Source organism: Schistocerca serialis, chromosome 8 (genome assembly GCF_023864345.2).
Source record: "Schistocerca serialis cubense isolate TAMUIC-IGC-003099 chromosome 8, iqSchSeri2.2, whole genome shotgun sequence".
Classification (NCBI taxonomy): Eukaryota; Metazoa; Arthropoda; class Insecta; order Orthoptera; family Acrididae; genus Schistocerca; species Schistocerca serialis.
In genome coordinates this window covers 461,540,816-461,557,164 of record NC_064645.1, presented here as the reverse complement: position 1 = coordinate 461,557,164, position 16,349 = coordinate 461,540,816, and the positions used below count along the sequence as shown (strand labels likewise).

The 16,349-nt window shown below is 44.9% G+C and overlaps 1 protein-coding gene and 1 pseudogene across 1 annotated transcript; one reads left to right on the top strand and one right to left on the bottom strand.

Annotated features, from left to right (window-relative positions):
- Positions 1–6,655: 6,655 nt before the first annotated feature.
- LOC126416384 (leucine-rich repeat-containing protein 24) lies at positions 6,656–10,543 on the bottom strand. The gene has a single exon (XM_050084067.1). The coding sequence runs from the start codon at positions 10,519–10,521 to the stop codon at positions 8,452–8,454; it is 2,070 nt and encodes a 689-aa protein (XP_049940024.1). The 5' UTR covers positions 10,522–10,543; the 3' UTR covers positions 6,656–8,451.
- A 3,086-nt stretch (positions 10,544–13,629) lies between these two features.
- Positions 13,630–13,747, top strand: LOC126417371 (5S ribosomal RNA; annotated as a pseudogene).
- Positions 13,748–16,349: the final 2,602 nt, after the last annotated feature.

Here is a 16,349-nt window from a genome sequence, read left to right as displayed (position 1 = left end):
TTTACATTTGCCACTGTACCATTATAATATGAACGCAATAGCACTGATCTGGAGTCAAGGTAAGGGATTTGGCCCGAGAAATAACAAGACTGTTAATCTGCCAGACGTGCTGGAACTAGCGCACGCAGCTTTTTCACATGTCACTGCTGAACGCTAGCAGGATATATAACGGCACGTCACTGAACAGGAAAAAATGCGGCTTCGTGTATTCTGTTGTTGATCGACTCGTTATCAACGTAGCAGATGACAGTTCCATAACTGAAATGTATTTCTGGGATTCGGATAAGGAGGGAGCAACGAGAGTACCCACACAACCTACTGTAATTAATACCTTCAGTGGCTTCAGGATTCAACAGTACAGTGAAATCCCTGCAGTATGCTTTTGCAACACACATAGCTCGCTCAGAAAAATTACACTGTGGTTTAAATTAGGAATTTTCATCACCCTTATTTGTAACTAGCATACTATGTCAGATGAGAACGTGGGCATTTTATGCTTTCCGTCAAGTTACCTAAAAAGCGTGTGGTGGTGCTGGAGTTTTGGCGCATATTATTTCATTCTGTTTAAAAATTAACTATCATTCGAGGCTGTATTGTTTCCTTGGTCGCCTCTTTTTATGTGTGAACTGTAGCTGCTCACATTATTGCAGGTTATTTAGACCAGCTGGGTGGCCAATACTGTCCAAGCTTGATGCGCCGGTAAAGCTGTTGTCCCGCATTATCGCTCAGTCTGTGTGCGTGTAACACTACATAAAACGTATCCTTATGATCCTACTTGACTGTACTGCACACAGCTTGACTTCCTTTCCACGTGAAAAGAAATCCAATGAGATTCAAGCAAACGCGGAAGACACATGGATTAGTGCTTACATCAGGTTTCATTCTAATGATGAACAGAGTATACAGGCTTCAACAACTGAAGGGGTCTCCGTAAGTATTTTATATATCACGGAAAAGACACCTTGGTACGTATGCCTTCGGCCACACCTACACTGGATCCGTAATTTTCACACCAAGACTACAAACAATGCCTACAATGGAAGGGGAAGCCTGATATGACAACAATCGACGACGCCAGATTGCGTAGCGATGAGTTGACGGGCCAAACTTGTTTGTTTCTAGTTCGATTTCTCAACCCGATGGCAAATAATCCTGAAAATTGATTGTGATACTTATTTATTAATAGTACCCGATATTAGTATTGATTGTGTTCACTTGTGGTAACATATATTTTCTTCTGGGCTGTTGCACACCCCGAAGTTACATCTGACATAGAGAAACGGTGGTAGAGCTTGAATTTATCTAGGTAATTTCGTAAAGCTTGCCAGCAGATCTCTCTTCATTAACCTGCTCTACGAATATCTTTCCTCCAAATCTCGTATTAAGAAAAACTCTCTTCCCCAGCAGAAGCCAATCACAAGATAGAACACCCACTGAGTCACTTACGGTACTCCCACAACACGACTGCAATTGTCTCTCAATCGGGCGTTAACAAAGGCTACTGTAGTAGGCACTCACAATGAACGACAAAAAAAAAAAAAAAAAAAAAAAAAAAAAAAAAAAACCGTATTCAGAGTTCAAACTTGCTCGCTATATAACATGAATAATAAGAATACGAAATGTAGAAAAGTTTAACCCTAAAGATCTCCACAGAATCAAACTTTTAAGCCCTCCATACTACGAATATCATTCGAAATAGCAGATATGATTCACCCACTGCTTGACTCTTCCCGGTAGGATTTCTGTAGGCTAAACTCTAGAAGGAAATCAGTCGTCGAACTGGGAAGTCTACAAGGTAATCAATCGTTGATCTAGGACGTCTCATCTACATACAGCCACAAATCTTGCCCATCAGCCAAACTACGACATCCACATGGCGAGGCGTTTTCAAGCAACCTCTATTCATCTGTAAATTCCAAAATGTGAAGACACAGAAGGAAATCAAACGCATTGCCTCATTGACTCTACAGGTGTACCGCATTGAACTGATGCCACAATAAGAGGCGGTCTTCCTTCATTTTCGTAACTGGTTATTTGTTCATAGTGTTAATATTTAGTCCTATATTTCTTCAGTGGTGTACTCCTTAAAATGTACTTCGCATAAAATATGACTGTCAGTTGTTAACATCATCAGCACAAGACTGTCGATAAATAAAAAAGTAGTTTGTATATGTTATATGTCGTTAAGAGTGATAGTATGTAATTAAAAAAAGATAAGCAATGTACTAAAAATTCACTGTATTAAAATCAAGTAAATTAGTAATTCATAGACATATAAAAACAATGTAGTGATCTAAATAGCTGAACAGCTAGAGATAAAGAAAACTTTTTTTTTACAACGCCCAACCAAGGCACGTATTCCGTTCTGTCGCTTCGTTATTTCTTGCTCTTAGAACAGCAGCGTCCATTCCTTGAGATCTGGGACTACTTGATTGTTGCCCGCTTATCTTTAAACCCTGATGAGATAAATGTTAGATGTAACATACATTTTAAAAAAATTCGACGGTTGTCATTGACTAACCGCAAATGTTTCAAGTGATTTAGAGAATTTTCTCCTGACAGTGTACTAGTCCTGTACTTCATTTTGTCCGTGCTTCTATATAGGGCTTCACCAGGGCAGTGAGTCGTTGACAGGCGTCAACACAAGGAGATTTCGTACTTCTAAAACTATCCTCAACGATGGGTCAGGAAGTTAAAAAACGTGATTATGAAACCCACTTTGGCAACCGCATTTTTGTTAATGACACTGTACTGTTTACATCTAGTGCAGATAAACTTCAACAATTAAACAATTCATGTATGTACGTAACAGAACAAGTTAGAAACTTAGACTGGAATTCAATCACAGCTACTGGACATAAATAATATAACCAACGTATCGGAAAAAACTGTACAGTTTAATAGTGAAGTCGTAGTACTAGTTGATGAGATCAATCGCCTATACTGCATAGTCATTTTACTAAGGTTTGAAGCTCCTCTTCATGTTCTTGTTTGCGAATTAAGAATTGGGTTGTTTTGAAAATCAGCTTACTGAAAACACAGTTAGTTTATATTTACCCAGACATGTTTCGACAACTATGTGTCATCTTCTGTGAGTCAAATTTTTATTTCTGTAAAGTACAATATCAAATTTATAATAATTTAACAGCTGTAGGCCTAAGAATTGCAATATGTGCAATTTGCTTTGTTTTGTTTAAACACTCGCCTTATAATTACATCTCTAACTGAACTGCAGTTAGCGATGTAATTTTACGGTGAGAGTCTAAACAAAACAAAGCAAATTGCACATATTGTAATTCTTAGGCCTGCAGCAGTTAAATTGTTATTAATTTGACACTATAATTAACAGAAATAAAAATTTGACCCACAGAAAATGACACATAAGTGTCGAATCATCGCTGGATAAATACAAAAATAAATTAATTATGTTTGAATACGGCTGATTTTCAAAACAACTCTGACTGAATAGTGTTTTCAAAAGAGAGAGAGAGAGAGAGGGAGGGAGGGAGGGAGGGAGGGGGGGAGGGGAAAGGCAGTAATGACTAGAAGAAACATGACAACATATATATAGAGCTCGGAAACCCTGGCGTGGACGATAAAATCATGACTTATGAAAATTAAATGAGCGATGAAGTTTTTGCTGGACTGCAAAGGATAAGAAAAGACCCAGTGTCAACCTAAGGCCCATCTTTTACTGTCAAACATCCTTCTGCAATACGTAATAAAATTTCAACTTTTATATAAGATACCATAAAAGTACCCAGTGCACTTCAAATATGTTATAAAATGGCGGTGGCAAAGTTATTTTGCACTGTAATATAGGCCGAATGAATAGTGGGTTGGCGACATTACAAAACACGCAAGAGTAACATGAACGGGAATCGCCAAGTACGTAATCCATGGAAAAGTCTAGAAGTCGATGATGATGAATAATCACGAGAATATGCTTCGTAAGAACGGAATACTGATGCTTTTCTGTAGGTCCCTCTAGTTATACCATGCGGATGCCAGGTTGATTCCTGCTAACAGACCAAGACCAACACTTTCCCTTGTTCACTGTTGAATTTTGTATGATTAACATTATTACTTCAATTGCTATTTTCATTCTGAGGTTAGTAGTTCAGTGTGTTAATACCGGGATGCTTAGTTTTTAATACATTCTGAATATCTTATATTGACGTCTGTGCCATTGTATGATTGACATACATGGCCATTTGCAAGAGAACAAAACAAACGATATAACTTGGAAGTTAGATTGTGATATTCTATCACCCCGTGGCAAATTAATTCAGTGTGCAGTATTCCTGTAGCCACCCACATAAAGGATAACTGAAAGGCATTGTGCCAAATTGGAGTGACGAATGTAACTAATGCTGAAATTACTGTGCTTATTCACTGCAGTCCAAGACGACTCACAATTTCCCTTATAAGCTTCAATAATTAACGCATACGCGAGTTATCCAGAGAAATTCACGCTTACTCCGTGTAACGTACAAAGGAATCCCGGTGAAGCTGTCGATTGGAACCGTCGGAGAACTACAACTGGCTCAAATTCGCGTCCAAACCGGTTGCAACATGTCACTCACTGCTCTGGACTCCCCTTGCTTGGTCTCTGGCGAACATACCCGTGCACCGCGACAGAAAATAAAATACAGTTTTTGTAATCCGGCATTTCGCCCGTCACACACGTCCTGTAATCTGACAACGCACATACACAGGCGGAATGACGTATGTGGACACATCGATGTCACGCGCCGTTGGCGCGTTTCGACAAAGCAGTCAGACGTGATTAACACGACGAACTAAGTGTGTTGAAAGTATATTGCAACACCGTAGTGATAGAGTTCATAACATAAAACAGTGTTTATATCACTAAGTGTGTAGTAGGTTCCCTCAGAAACCCACGAGTACCAAAATAAACCGAGAAAATTAATTGCTTGCAACATAGAAAATATTTGTGAATACGTTTATTGACGACGTACAATTAGTACTGAGTGTAATTTACGAGTATAAAATTTTAAACCACTGATGTCTTAAGAAATGAAAATCAAAACGCGGACAGCATAAATACGTATTGCACATTTCGTCTGCACCACGAACGATAAGACTCAATTCTGAACCTCGTCTAAAATGGCTAGTATATAATTACGGGACTTCTTTGTAAGATAAAAATTTTCGTAACGTTTAATAATACTGAACGAATACGTCCTATCGAAGGAAACAAAGAGAAAAAAGAAAAAAAAAGCTTTTGGATTAATCTCTAATAATCACACTCTTCGTTCGACCGTCGTTCTACTAAAGCAATGTCAATTTTGTGTGCGTTTGATCTGTTTCTCTGGTGAGATGATGGCATCGGAGAACCAATTCGGACTCGAGAATATCCGAAAAAACAATGCGACTCAAATCTAATTTCACCCTGAAGATTGCTTATTTTTTATATTGCACAAATGTTAGGTTTGAAGTTACAAAATGCTGTATACACACACTGTTCTCTATATAGATGTTTAAAAAATATAAAAAAGTTGTCCTAGACTTCATCAGGAAGCAAAAGCCAACGGCGTAAAACCATTTGGTGGCATGAGTGGTCTAGGTAATCGAGGCAAAAGAAAACGAAATACTCGAATGAGCCACTCTTTTAAAAACAATGTATCGTACCTTACAGTTTTGGCAGCGCAACGAAACAGTCCACGCTACTCCCGTCCGCCACACACCGTTGGGTGGCTTGCGGAGTATCAATGTAGATGTATTACGTTGTTTTCTCTTTCACGTAAAAATACGTTAGAACTTTGATATTTTTCATTGTTAATAAACTCTTGCAGGGTTCAACGCATTCCTTTAAGCATCCCCTCCTCAACTGTGATCGTTACCAAAACAAAGGAGCAGACTGCATCGGTGGTTGCATTATTTAAGAGTCGATGTCTTCATTTCAGGTTGTGAGTGTGTATCAGTTATTAATATTTTGTCTTATACAGAACAGACATTTAAAAAGAATGTATATATTTTTTTACTTGCAAGATTCCCACGAACTTTGACTTCATCTGTCACAGTCAAAACATTTTCAAAGCAAAACATACTCAATGATATAAATTTCTGCTGCGTGCTTTTAGCGAATGGCTCACAGATCATACCTTTCTTAATGTTCTTCTTTTGTTTGCTACGAAAAATATGTAATATTATATCTCAATGTTAACATGAGAACAAAATAAAAAAGATCGTAATTTTCATTTCTTGTATGAACCGCAAACAGCTGTTCCCTTTTTAGCTAATGGTACCAAGGGTGGTTGATGCTATAATGCTATCGAAAGTAGGCAGGCACTTTGTGTAGGTAAACATTTCAGTGGAATAGTAGGTAAGCTTGGATATATTCAGAAATGAACAAACGCAGCCATTCAATACAAGGCCGACAGTAATATTATTGTGGGTGTTAAGAGTTTCGAAACAATTTGTGTCTGATTCATTGGTTTATTTTTAATAATTTTATTTTACAAAATACCTTTGGTTCTTTAGCTGTTCTTTTTTTCTCTCTATGTTCTGCATACAAAAGGCAAACAAACAAACCTAAATGGAGCTTGCATTTCTTATTTGTCGTTCTGCTTCTGAAGTAGCTTTACTTCCAATATTGATTTAAAAAATAATACTTTTCCAATTCCTATCATTCACAGAAAATCGTTTATTTGTATTAGTAGTAAACTACTGGCTAAGTAGGAGTGATTCTCTCTTAGGACACACGATTCACAAACAACCAGAGGGTTCTAAATACGATTCTCTATAGCTCTCATTTCGGCATTCACTTATTAACACACAATTTCCTCAGTCGCCTGCATACATGCAGATTAATAGAACGATTTATTGTTAACATTTCTTTTACATAATATCTAAGGTAATAAATAATAATTGAATTCGTTTAAACGAAATATCCATTTGTTAGTTAGATACACAGAGCTAGAGAAATTGAAGACATGTGTAGGCTTCATATTCTTTGGTTCACTCTCTGTAATGAGAAAACACAGACTTGCTACCGATACATATTTCCATAAACTCTGACAGAAAAGAAACGTTGCTTATGATAACAGTTACAATTGCAGAGATGCGTTTTGTTCCTTACTTACCACGGTACCACAAAGAAATTAGAGTAAAATTATACACCGATAAAATTCACGTTATATGTATTTAAAAATCAGTCGATGCTTCAGTGACAAGCAGTTGTTCCAATCATACTGAGAGGCGTTAACTCACGTCAAACGTCTTTATCCTGCGGCTGGAACAAAACACTTTGTCCGGTCACTCTGCTAGGCCTAGGCAGACGTGATTGTCATTAAGTCCTTTCGCACACTTTTCGTTTAAATTCACGTAACGAAATTCGACCCTATTAAAAATACACACATCTATCTTACTATTACACATTTCACCGGAAGGAAGCGGTGCGAATAATTACAAAGAAAGAAAAGAAACAAGAAACAGAAGATACGAACTGTCATAAATTCCAGACTTGGTTGAGAGTTTTAGACATTACAAAAACTACACATTCAGTAGTAAATGTCGTATGGTTAAATACAACTGGAGAGACAGAGAAGGAATTTTTAACCGTAATTTCCGTAAACAAGACGAGTATGTGAGCGTATTACAGGAGATAACATTTCCTCTACTCCCTCTTCCTGCAGCAGAACACTGCAATTTCCTTTCGTTAGCCTTGGATTTCCTGCCGTACTTCCTCGATGAGGTCGTATAATCCTGTCCGGAAATGAACTGGGAGATTAATAATACTTAGGACGGGTCAGTTAAGAAGGGCTTTTTACCACTGACGAGAAGTTACTATTAGAGCACCATACGTTGAAAACACCCGTGTCACGCAAGTGTCTGCTGGCGTGTACGCTATAATTTTTCTTCAGTTACTTCCCACGTTTCGCGTTCTTTCGTCACAGAGGAGAAAAAAAAACCATTCACCGAGGGATAATACTTGTTACAGGTAACAGTGGCGTAGACAGTCTTTCTGTGTAGGTTTTATTTGTCACCACGTGAAAAGGGCTTTTACGAAAAGAGCACCACCGACGCGACTGAAACACACCCAACGGAAAATGTGGCCGTTTATTGCTACTACGTAGGCCAAAGGACGTGAGCTTTGAGGAATGGGAGTGCGTAGTCCTCCGCGAATGTGGTGTTGCTGCAGGAGAATGTTCCCTAGCTCAGTCGATCCTTTTTTTGTTTCTCACTCGGATGCGTCGGAGTACGTTCATCAGTCACACACGTTCACTGGAATATCGTAGCTTCACACAAAAAGACGTGCAGTGAAGTTTCCGCGGAAGAGCAGTTATTGTTGATCTCACGTGCGCGTTTCTCCTCTATAGCTACGTAGTTCAGTACGAACAGGAACAGTGTCACCCGCGAGCAACTATCGTCGTCGGGTTGAGAGGATCACAAAGTTACCGCCAGAGGCGCCGGACGCCCGCCTCGTTAAACGTCAGTGCCGGGTCCCTCCTGGTAGCCTTCGTCGGGCGAGTTCCTCGAGAGGACCCGTTTCAGTGCGGTGACCGGAGGAAGAACGGGAACGCCGCGCTGCCACACCCGCTGCGCCGCGGCTTTGGTGCCCGGGGGCGGCACCGGAGGGAGGCCGTAATCGGGAGGGTAGCGGGGGAGCGTGCGGCAGGTGTAATCCTCGCAGCCGTTGCCCGCCGCCTCCACGATGATGGGCGTCTTGTCGGAGGCGTCGAAGGCACTGGTCGCGCGCCGCATGAACAAGTCCGGGGACCCTCCGGGGCTGTCCCAGGCGGCAGGGTAGTGCGCCGTGGCCGCGGCGGACGAGGAGGAGCAAGCTCCGGGAGCGGAAGGCCGCGACACGTCCGTCGTCGCCGTGGACGTCGTGCTGACGGAGTCGGCCGCCGCCCGGGCGTCGCGTATCAGGTCCGGGTTGTTGGGAGGCGGCGGCGACGACGTCGTTCGCTCCAGAGGAGCGGCGGCGGAGGCGGAGGAGGTGAGCGTCACCGGCGTCGGCGCTGCGACGGATGACAGCGGAGGCACCAGCACGCTGCCGCCGCCGTCGTAGTGGCTGGTGGTGTACGGGATCTCCGTCATGCGGGGCGGCTTCTGCACGGGGTTGCAGGCCGCCGCTGCCGCCGCCGCGCCCGCCCCCGCCTGGGCCAGCTTCTCGGCGGCGGACGCCTGGAAGGCGGTGCCCGAAGTCGCGTGGTCGGCCGCGGACGGCGGCTTGGTGTAGCTGTTGCCGATGGCGGCGGAGTTGGCCCCCGGGCCCACGACACCGGCCTCGGCTTGCCGGTGGTGCGGGGCGGGCGTCTTGCTCTCGGAGAAGGGCAGCCGGCGCAGGCGCACCAGCAGCACCAGGATGAGCAGCAGGATGAACAGGATGAGGATGACGAGCGCCGCGCTGAGCCCCGCGATCTGGCTGGAGCCGAGGGTGGCCATGCCGGCGGCGCGCAGCGACACGTGCACCGTGAAGTTGGCCTCGGCGGTGCCGGCGCGGTTCTCCGCCACGCAGTAGAACTCGGTCGCGTCCGTCTCCTGAGCGTTGGCCAGCACCAGCGAGCTGCTCTTCTCGAAGCGGTCGTCCTCGAAGATGAAGAGGCGCTGGTGCGGCGCCCCGAACGCCGTGTCGTTGAGCAGCAGGCGGCCGCTCCAGAACCAGGTGACGGCGGCCTGGGGCACGGCGCGCACGCGGCACACCACGGTCGCGTTCTCGCCCGCGGCCGCCTCCACGTAGCGCGCCGACGGCAGGATCTCGGGCCGGCACGCGAAGTCGTCGGCGTCGAGGTCGTGGAAGGCGCGGTCGAGAACGCGCTCCGGCCCGCCGGCGCACGTCGGCGGCACCGGCGCCGGGATGTTGTGGTCGACGAGCCAGAGGCGCGCGGCGCGCAGCCGGCAGTCGCAGATCCACGGGTTGTCGTGCAGCTCCGCGCCGTGCAGCCGGCTCAGCGACTCGACGGTGCGCGGCTTCAGCTCCGTGAGGCGGTTAGCGTTCAGCTTGAGCGTCTCGAGGTGCTCGACGCCGTCGAAGGCGCGCGGCGCCACCGTCGTGATCTCGCAGTGCGACAGGTCGAGCCGCACCAGGCCCGGCAGTGTGCCGAACGCGTCCGCCTCGATCTTGATGATGGGGTTGTAGGCGAGCGTCACGTCGCGCAGGAACGGCACGTCCTTGAAAGTCGCCGACGGTATCGACGTCAGCAGGTTGTACGAGAGGTCGAGTTCGACCAGGTTGGTGAGGCCGTTGAAGGCGCGGTCGTCGATCTGGCCAATGCGGCAGCTGCGCAGGTAGACCTTCTGCAGGTTGAGCAGGTTGGCGCGGATGAAAGTGTCGCGCGGCAGGATCTGCAGGTTGTTGCCCGTCACGTCGAGCACCTGCGTCTCCGGGTTGACGTTCGCCGGCAGCGTGATTAGGCCGCGCTCCACGCACTCGACCGTCTGCTTTCCACCCTTCCACTTGCAGGCGCACACCGCGGGGCAGCTGGCCGACGCGGCGCCCAGCCAAGACGAGCTAAGCGCCAGTAGCGCCGCAGTCCTCAGGAGCCACATAGCGCCCCGGCGTCGCGGACGTCCACACCACACACGAAAACACGCACACACTCGCGCGGAAACTGCGGGGCCGCGTGAGGTTTCGCGGCTACACGACACGCATCTCTCACGCCGATCGGCTCTCCCGTACGTAACACCGAACCACACCGCAGCGCGGACGAACTACGGGGCCAGGAGGGTAGAGAGACAGCTCTCACTGGCCGTGCACTCGCGCCGGCGGCTGGCACAGTACTGGCAGCGCGGCCAGGCGGACGCCAGCTCGCGGTTCGACGGCTGCGCCGCTCCTCCCCTCCCCACCTTTCCCCCACCACTTCGGCCGGCGGCGCTCGAGGCGGCTGGCTGGCGGCCTCCCCACCGCAGCGACCCTCTTCCGGCGTGGCCACCGCTCGCCGCCGACTGGCAGCGCCACACTCGAGCCTCGTACGCACTATGCAGACGTCGTACGCGACCGGCCGCCGCTGCGGTGCAACATTCATACACCCGCAACCCGCCGCCACCATTCAGTGGCTGGCTTGACGTCACGCAGCCGTCGACGACAGCCATAACTATCGTGGAAGCTGGATGGACATGCCGGTACCCATTTTCACCAAACTTCGTTCCGCAATTTACGCTGAAGACAGTAAATAATATTTCTGTGTGTGCAGTTCGGCTCTGAGCCATAAAGTGACCCCTAGGCTGTCAATAAAATGACAGTATTTCCCGAACTCGTCATAATTCTGACCGTCTAGGAGTGAGAATGAGAAGTTGCGCAGTAATACTGAGCATTTTGAAACACATTCTGCTACCTACAAATACTGTACCGTCTTTGGGCAGTATTGGCAGTATCCGTGATTAATGTGCTACACAGGTCATGGAGTTTACATTAGGTTATGTTTGTTGTTCTTGCGTGAAAACAAGGTGAAAGAGCATTATTATTAGAGTGCCTCGAAATACATAAATCATTGCCGGTACTGGGGATGTTGCGGTATATAAGTACAAAACCACAACTGTTGAGAATGACGGGTCGTACGATTTGTTGCTCCGAAAATATGAATCGATGATTTGTTGCTCCGGAAATATAGGCAACAAACACGAGGCAAGATATTTTTAACGAATTTAATTAATGCAAAGTTATGAATAGAAGTGTGTATATAACAACGAAAACAATCAAATTTCGACAGTATAATGTAATTGGAGTCATGAAAAATATGCAAACCAACCGGCGGCAGAACACGCACGTAAACGGAAGTTACAATTATACAAGCTTCCGGAGCCAGTGGCTCATTCTTCCGGCAGAAGAGGAAGGAAGATGGGTGAAGAAAAAAGACTCTAGAGCTCAAGGAAAAGGGGTAGTTTTCGGAAAAGTCACCCAGAACCGAGGGTCAAGGGAGACTTACGGGACGGAATGAGAATTATCTCTGTGTATACATTAATTACAGGAGAATAATGATTTAGTACACATATTATTACATGACACGTACCCGTATCTCTTTCTCAAACACTGTAAGGTGAAATTGCGCTTGTGCATTTCATGTCTTGGAAGGAATTGCCAAAAGCAAGATATTGTAGCATGATAGATGCGCGCTGATTTGGTGGAACTTCGTCTGTCATTGTATTATTTGGGCCTTTGATGATGAGAATACGAGCGTCAGCACGAATTTATCCGGTGGTGAAGGGGGTGGTGGTTGAGGGGGGGGGGGGGGGTTAAGAAGCGTACAGTGCCTATGTAAGTAACGCCAGTGTATGGGGAGAAACATTTCCACTCATGTATGAAATGCTGGACCATCAAAGTATAAAAAATTCTGATTATCCGTTTGTTTTTCCTTTCCGCCTGAGTTATCTCACCAAGTTTTCGTGAGTGATCTTCGACGCACGTTGAACCAATTCCTCATCCACTTTCTTTTTCTACTGGCAACAAAGTAGAACAATTATCACAGCAGCAACGACTTTATCAAATGGTTCAGATGGCTCTGAGCACTATGGGACTTATCATCTGAGGTCATCAGTCCCCTAGAACTTCGAACAACTTAAACCAAACCAACCTAAGGACATCACACACATCCATGCCCAAGGCAGGATTCGAACCTGCGACCGTAGCGGTTGCGCGGTTCCGGACTGAATCGCCTAGAACCGCTCGGCCACATCGGCTGGCGCTACTTTATCGCCCAGAATTCTGAATCCCAGTATTATGGCACAATATTACTGACAATCCACTTGCCAGTACTGCTGAGCAGTCTATGTGCGCGTCAATAATATTGCACAGTATTATTGTGCAGTATTATGGCCCGGCTTGGAACCTCTTAACGTTTACTAAAAACGTCGGGATAGAATCAAAACGTATTAATGTTGTTGTAGTTGTCTTCAGTCCAAAGACTGGTTTAATGCAGCCCTCCGTCCCACTCTATCCTGTGCAAGCCTCTTCATCTCCGAGTAACTACTGCAACCTATACCCTTCTGTATCTGCTTACCGTATTCATCCCTTGGCCTCCCTCTACGATTTTTACCCTCCACGCTTCCCTGCACTATTAAATTGGTGATCCCTGATACCTCAGAACATGTCCTACCAACCGATCCCTTCTTCTAGTCAGGTTGTGCCACAGATTTCTTCTCTCCGCATTTCTGTTCAGTACCTCCTCATTAGTCACGTGATCTACTCACCTAATATTCAGCATTCTTCTGTAGCATCACATTTCGAAAGCTTCTATTCTCTTGTTGTCTAAACGTTTTTCGTCGATGCTTCACTTCCATACATAGGTGCATTCCATACAAATACTTCCTGAAAGGACTTCCTGACACTTAAATCTGTACTAAATGTTGACAACTTTCTCTTCGTCAGAAACGCTTTCTTTGCCATTGCCGGTCTACATTTATATCCTCCCTACTTTGAACATCATCAGTTATTTTGCTCCTCCAATAGCAAAACTCATCTACTATTTTGAGTGTCTCGTTTTCTAATATAATTCCCTCAGCATCATCTGATTTAATTTGACTACATTCTATTATTCCCATTTAGCGTTTGTTATGTTCACCTTATATCCTCTTTTCAAAACACTGTCCATTCCCTTTAACTGCTCTTCCAAGTCCTTTGTTGTCTCTGACCGAATTAAAATGTATATTTCTTATGCCTGGGGCAACGGCCTTGCCGCAGTGGCTACACAGGTTCCCGTTAGATCACCGAAGTTAAGCGCTGTCGGGCGTGGTCGGCACTTGGATGGGTGACCATCCAGGCCGCCATGCGCTGTTGCCATTTTTCGGGGTGCACTCAGCCTCGTGATGCCAATTGAGTAGCTACTCGACCGAATAGTAGCGGCTTCGGTCAAGAATACCATCTTACGACCGGGAGAGCGGTGTGCTATCTGCATCCTCCACCGAGGATGACACGGTGGTCGGATGGTTCCGGTAGGCCACTCGTGGCCTGAAGACGGAGTCATTTCTTCTCCCTGGACTTTAACTCCTACTCGAAATTTTTCTTTTGTTTCCTTTACTGCTTGCTCAATATACAGATTAAATAACATCAGGGATAGCCCTTCTCAACCACTGCTTCCCTTTCGTGCCCCTCGACTCATAACTACCATCTATTTTCTGTACAAATGTAAGTAGCCTGTTTATGCGTTTGTATGTAGCCATGTATGTAGCCATGTATGTTGCCATGTATGGAAGTGAAACATGGACGATAAATAGTTTAGACAAGAAGAGAACAGAAGCTTTCGAAATGTGGTGCTACAGAAGAATGCTGAAGATTAGATGGGTAGATCACATAACTAATGAGGAGGTGTTGCATAGGATTGGGGAGAAGTTTGTGGCACAACTTGACTAGAAGAAGGGATCGGTTGGTAGGACATTTTCTGAGGCATCGAGGGATCACCAATTTAGTATTGGATGGCAGCTTGGAGGGTAAAAATCGTAGAGCGAGACCAAGAGATGAATATACCAAGCAGATTAAGAAGGATGTAGGTTGCAGTAGGTACTGGGAGATGAAGAAGCTTGCGCAAGATAGAGTAGCATGGAGAGCTGCATCAAACCAGTCTCAGGACTGAAGACCAGAACAACAACAACATGTTGGCAGCGCTATGTAGCGCTATAGACTGCATTAATATCTATGACAGCGCTGTGCGCCCTCTGTACGAGACTCTGTGGCTGGTAGGACTCGCAGTTAGAAGTTAACAGTCAGCAGTGATGGAGGCTGGAAGTTAATAGTTAGCAGTGATTAGAGGCAGTGTTAGCGTGAGCGGACGGTCTGGACGTGTGTCCGTCATGTAGATTTAATATTGGTTGGACGTGGATTGTAAAATGTGGGTAATGGAATTATTGACGATTATAGAATTTCTGGAACTGAGTGTCACATGATTAAGGTAAAAATCTGCTAAATACATTGTTTGCTTTGCAACAAAATCTTTCCTCTGGTAACCACATGCCTATTAGTAGGTAGATCCTACAGTAGTTAGAATCTTTTCATTTAACTGGCTGTATACCTGCTGTATTTGCTATAGTTCGTGTCGTGAAGATTTTCTGTGAGGTAAGTGACTTACGAAATGTAAGGGTTATTGTTAAGATTTCTTCTAATTCAGGGGCATTCTTTTGTGTTAATTAATAGTCAGATTACGTTATTGTTGTATATTGTGGATTATTAATGAAGAGAATAGATTTGAGCTGTATTTGTCAGGAAAAATTCTGTAGGTCAGTGTTGAAACGATAAAGACAAGCAAATTGACAGTAAGTTCAGTTTCCCTCAGCAGTTTCAGAATTAAATAAAGAAGATTCACCTGTCGACCCTTAGCCGAGGATACCTCACTGGAATCTTCTGATTTTCTTGTAGTTTGAATAATTAGTCCATGATTAGAAATTAGGTATTGTTTATTGCTTGCGCGTAGTTGTATATAGAGAATTTCCTTTGAAGTTGTAATTTCTTATTGTTGTACTGTGTTGTAATGAGCAAAGCAGTTGTGGCATGCATGTGGTTTTGCACCAAGTATCTCGCAGTCGCTTTTGCAATTAATTAGATATTTCTTATTTACGGAGCTATTTTAGTGTGTTATTGTGGAAAATGGTGTGATAAACATGGAGTGCGAAAGCGTAAAACTAGGCTGGAAAGCAAACTGAGTAATGACAATGACGATGAGAGTAGCTTGTTAGCACCGCCTTGTAATGAAGTGACAAATGTTCGAGACAGTAATTTGATAATAGTGCATAGGGACATAGACGAGGCAGTAAATGACGGTGTAGAAAGTGAAAATTCAGTGAACAGGGAACTACTGTCGATCGATCGGTCGGTAACAGTTCACCTCAGGAATGCGAAATAACAGAACAAAATCTTGCAAATACCGTGAATTCAGGTTTCGCGTCATTACATTTTCCTCAATTAAATCACGATACACTTTCTGCTTTTCGAAATGTGAGTAATGGTTCAAATGGCTCTGAGCACAATGGGACTTAACTTCTAAGGTCATCATAACTTAGAACTACTTAAACCTAACTAACCTAAGGACATCACACACATCCATGCCCGAGGCAGGGTTCGAACCTGCGACCGTAGCGGTCGCGCGGTTCCAGACTGTAGCGCCTAGAACCGCTCGGCCACTCCGGCCGGCTCGAAATGTGAGTATTGTCGGTGCGGATGCACTGCCGAAAAGCACAAAGGAACATGAAACAACAGAATAAAGTCTTGGAAATACCGTAGATTCAGATTTTGCGTCATGCGTCGTTACCCTTTTCTCAATTAAGTCAAGATTCATTCTTTGCTCTTCAAAAACCGAGTATTGCCGGTGCAAATGCACTGCTGAAAAGCACAAAGCAATAATTTTCATTCCCTAATACATTGTTACTGCAATTAATGCAACAAAAGGATCAAA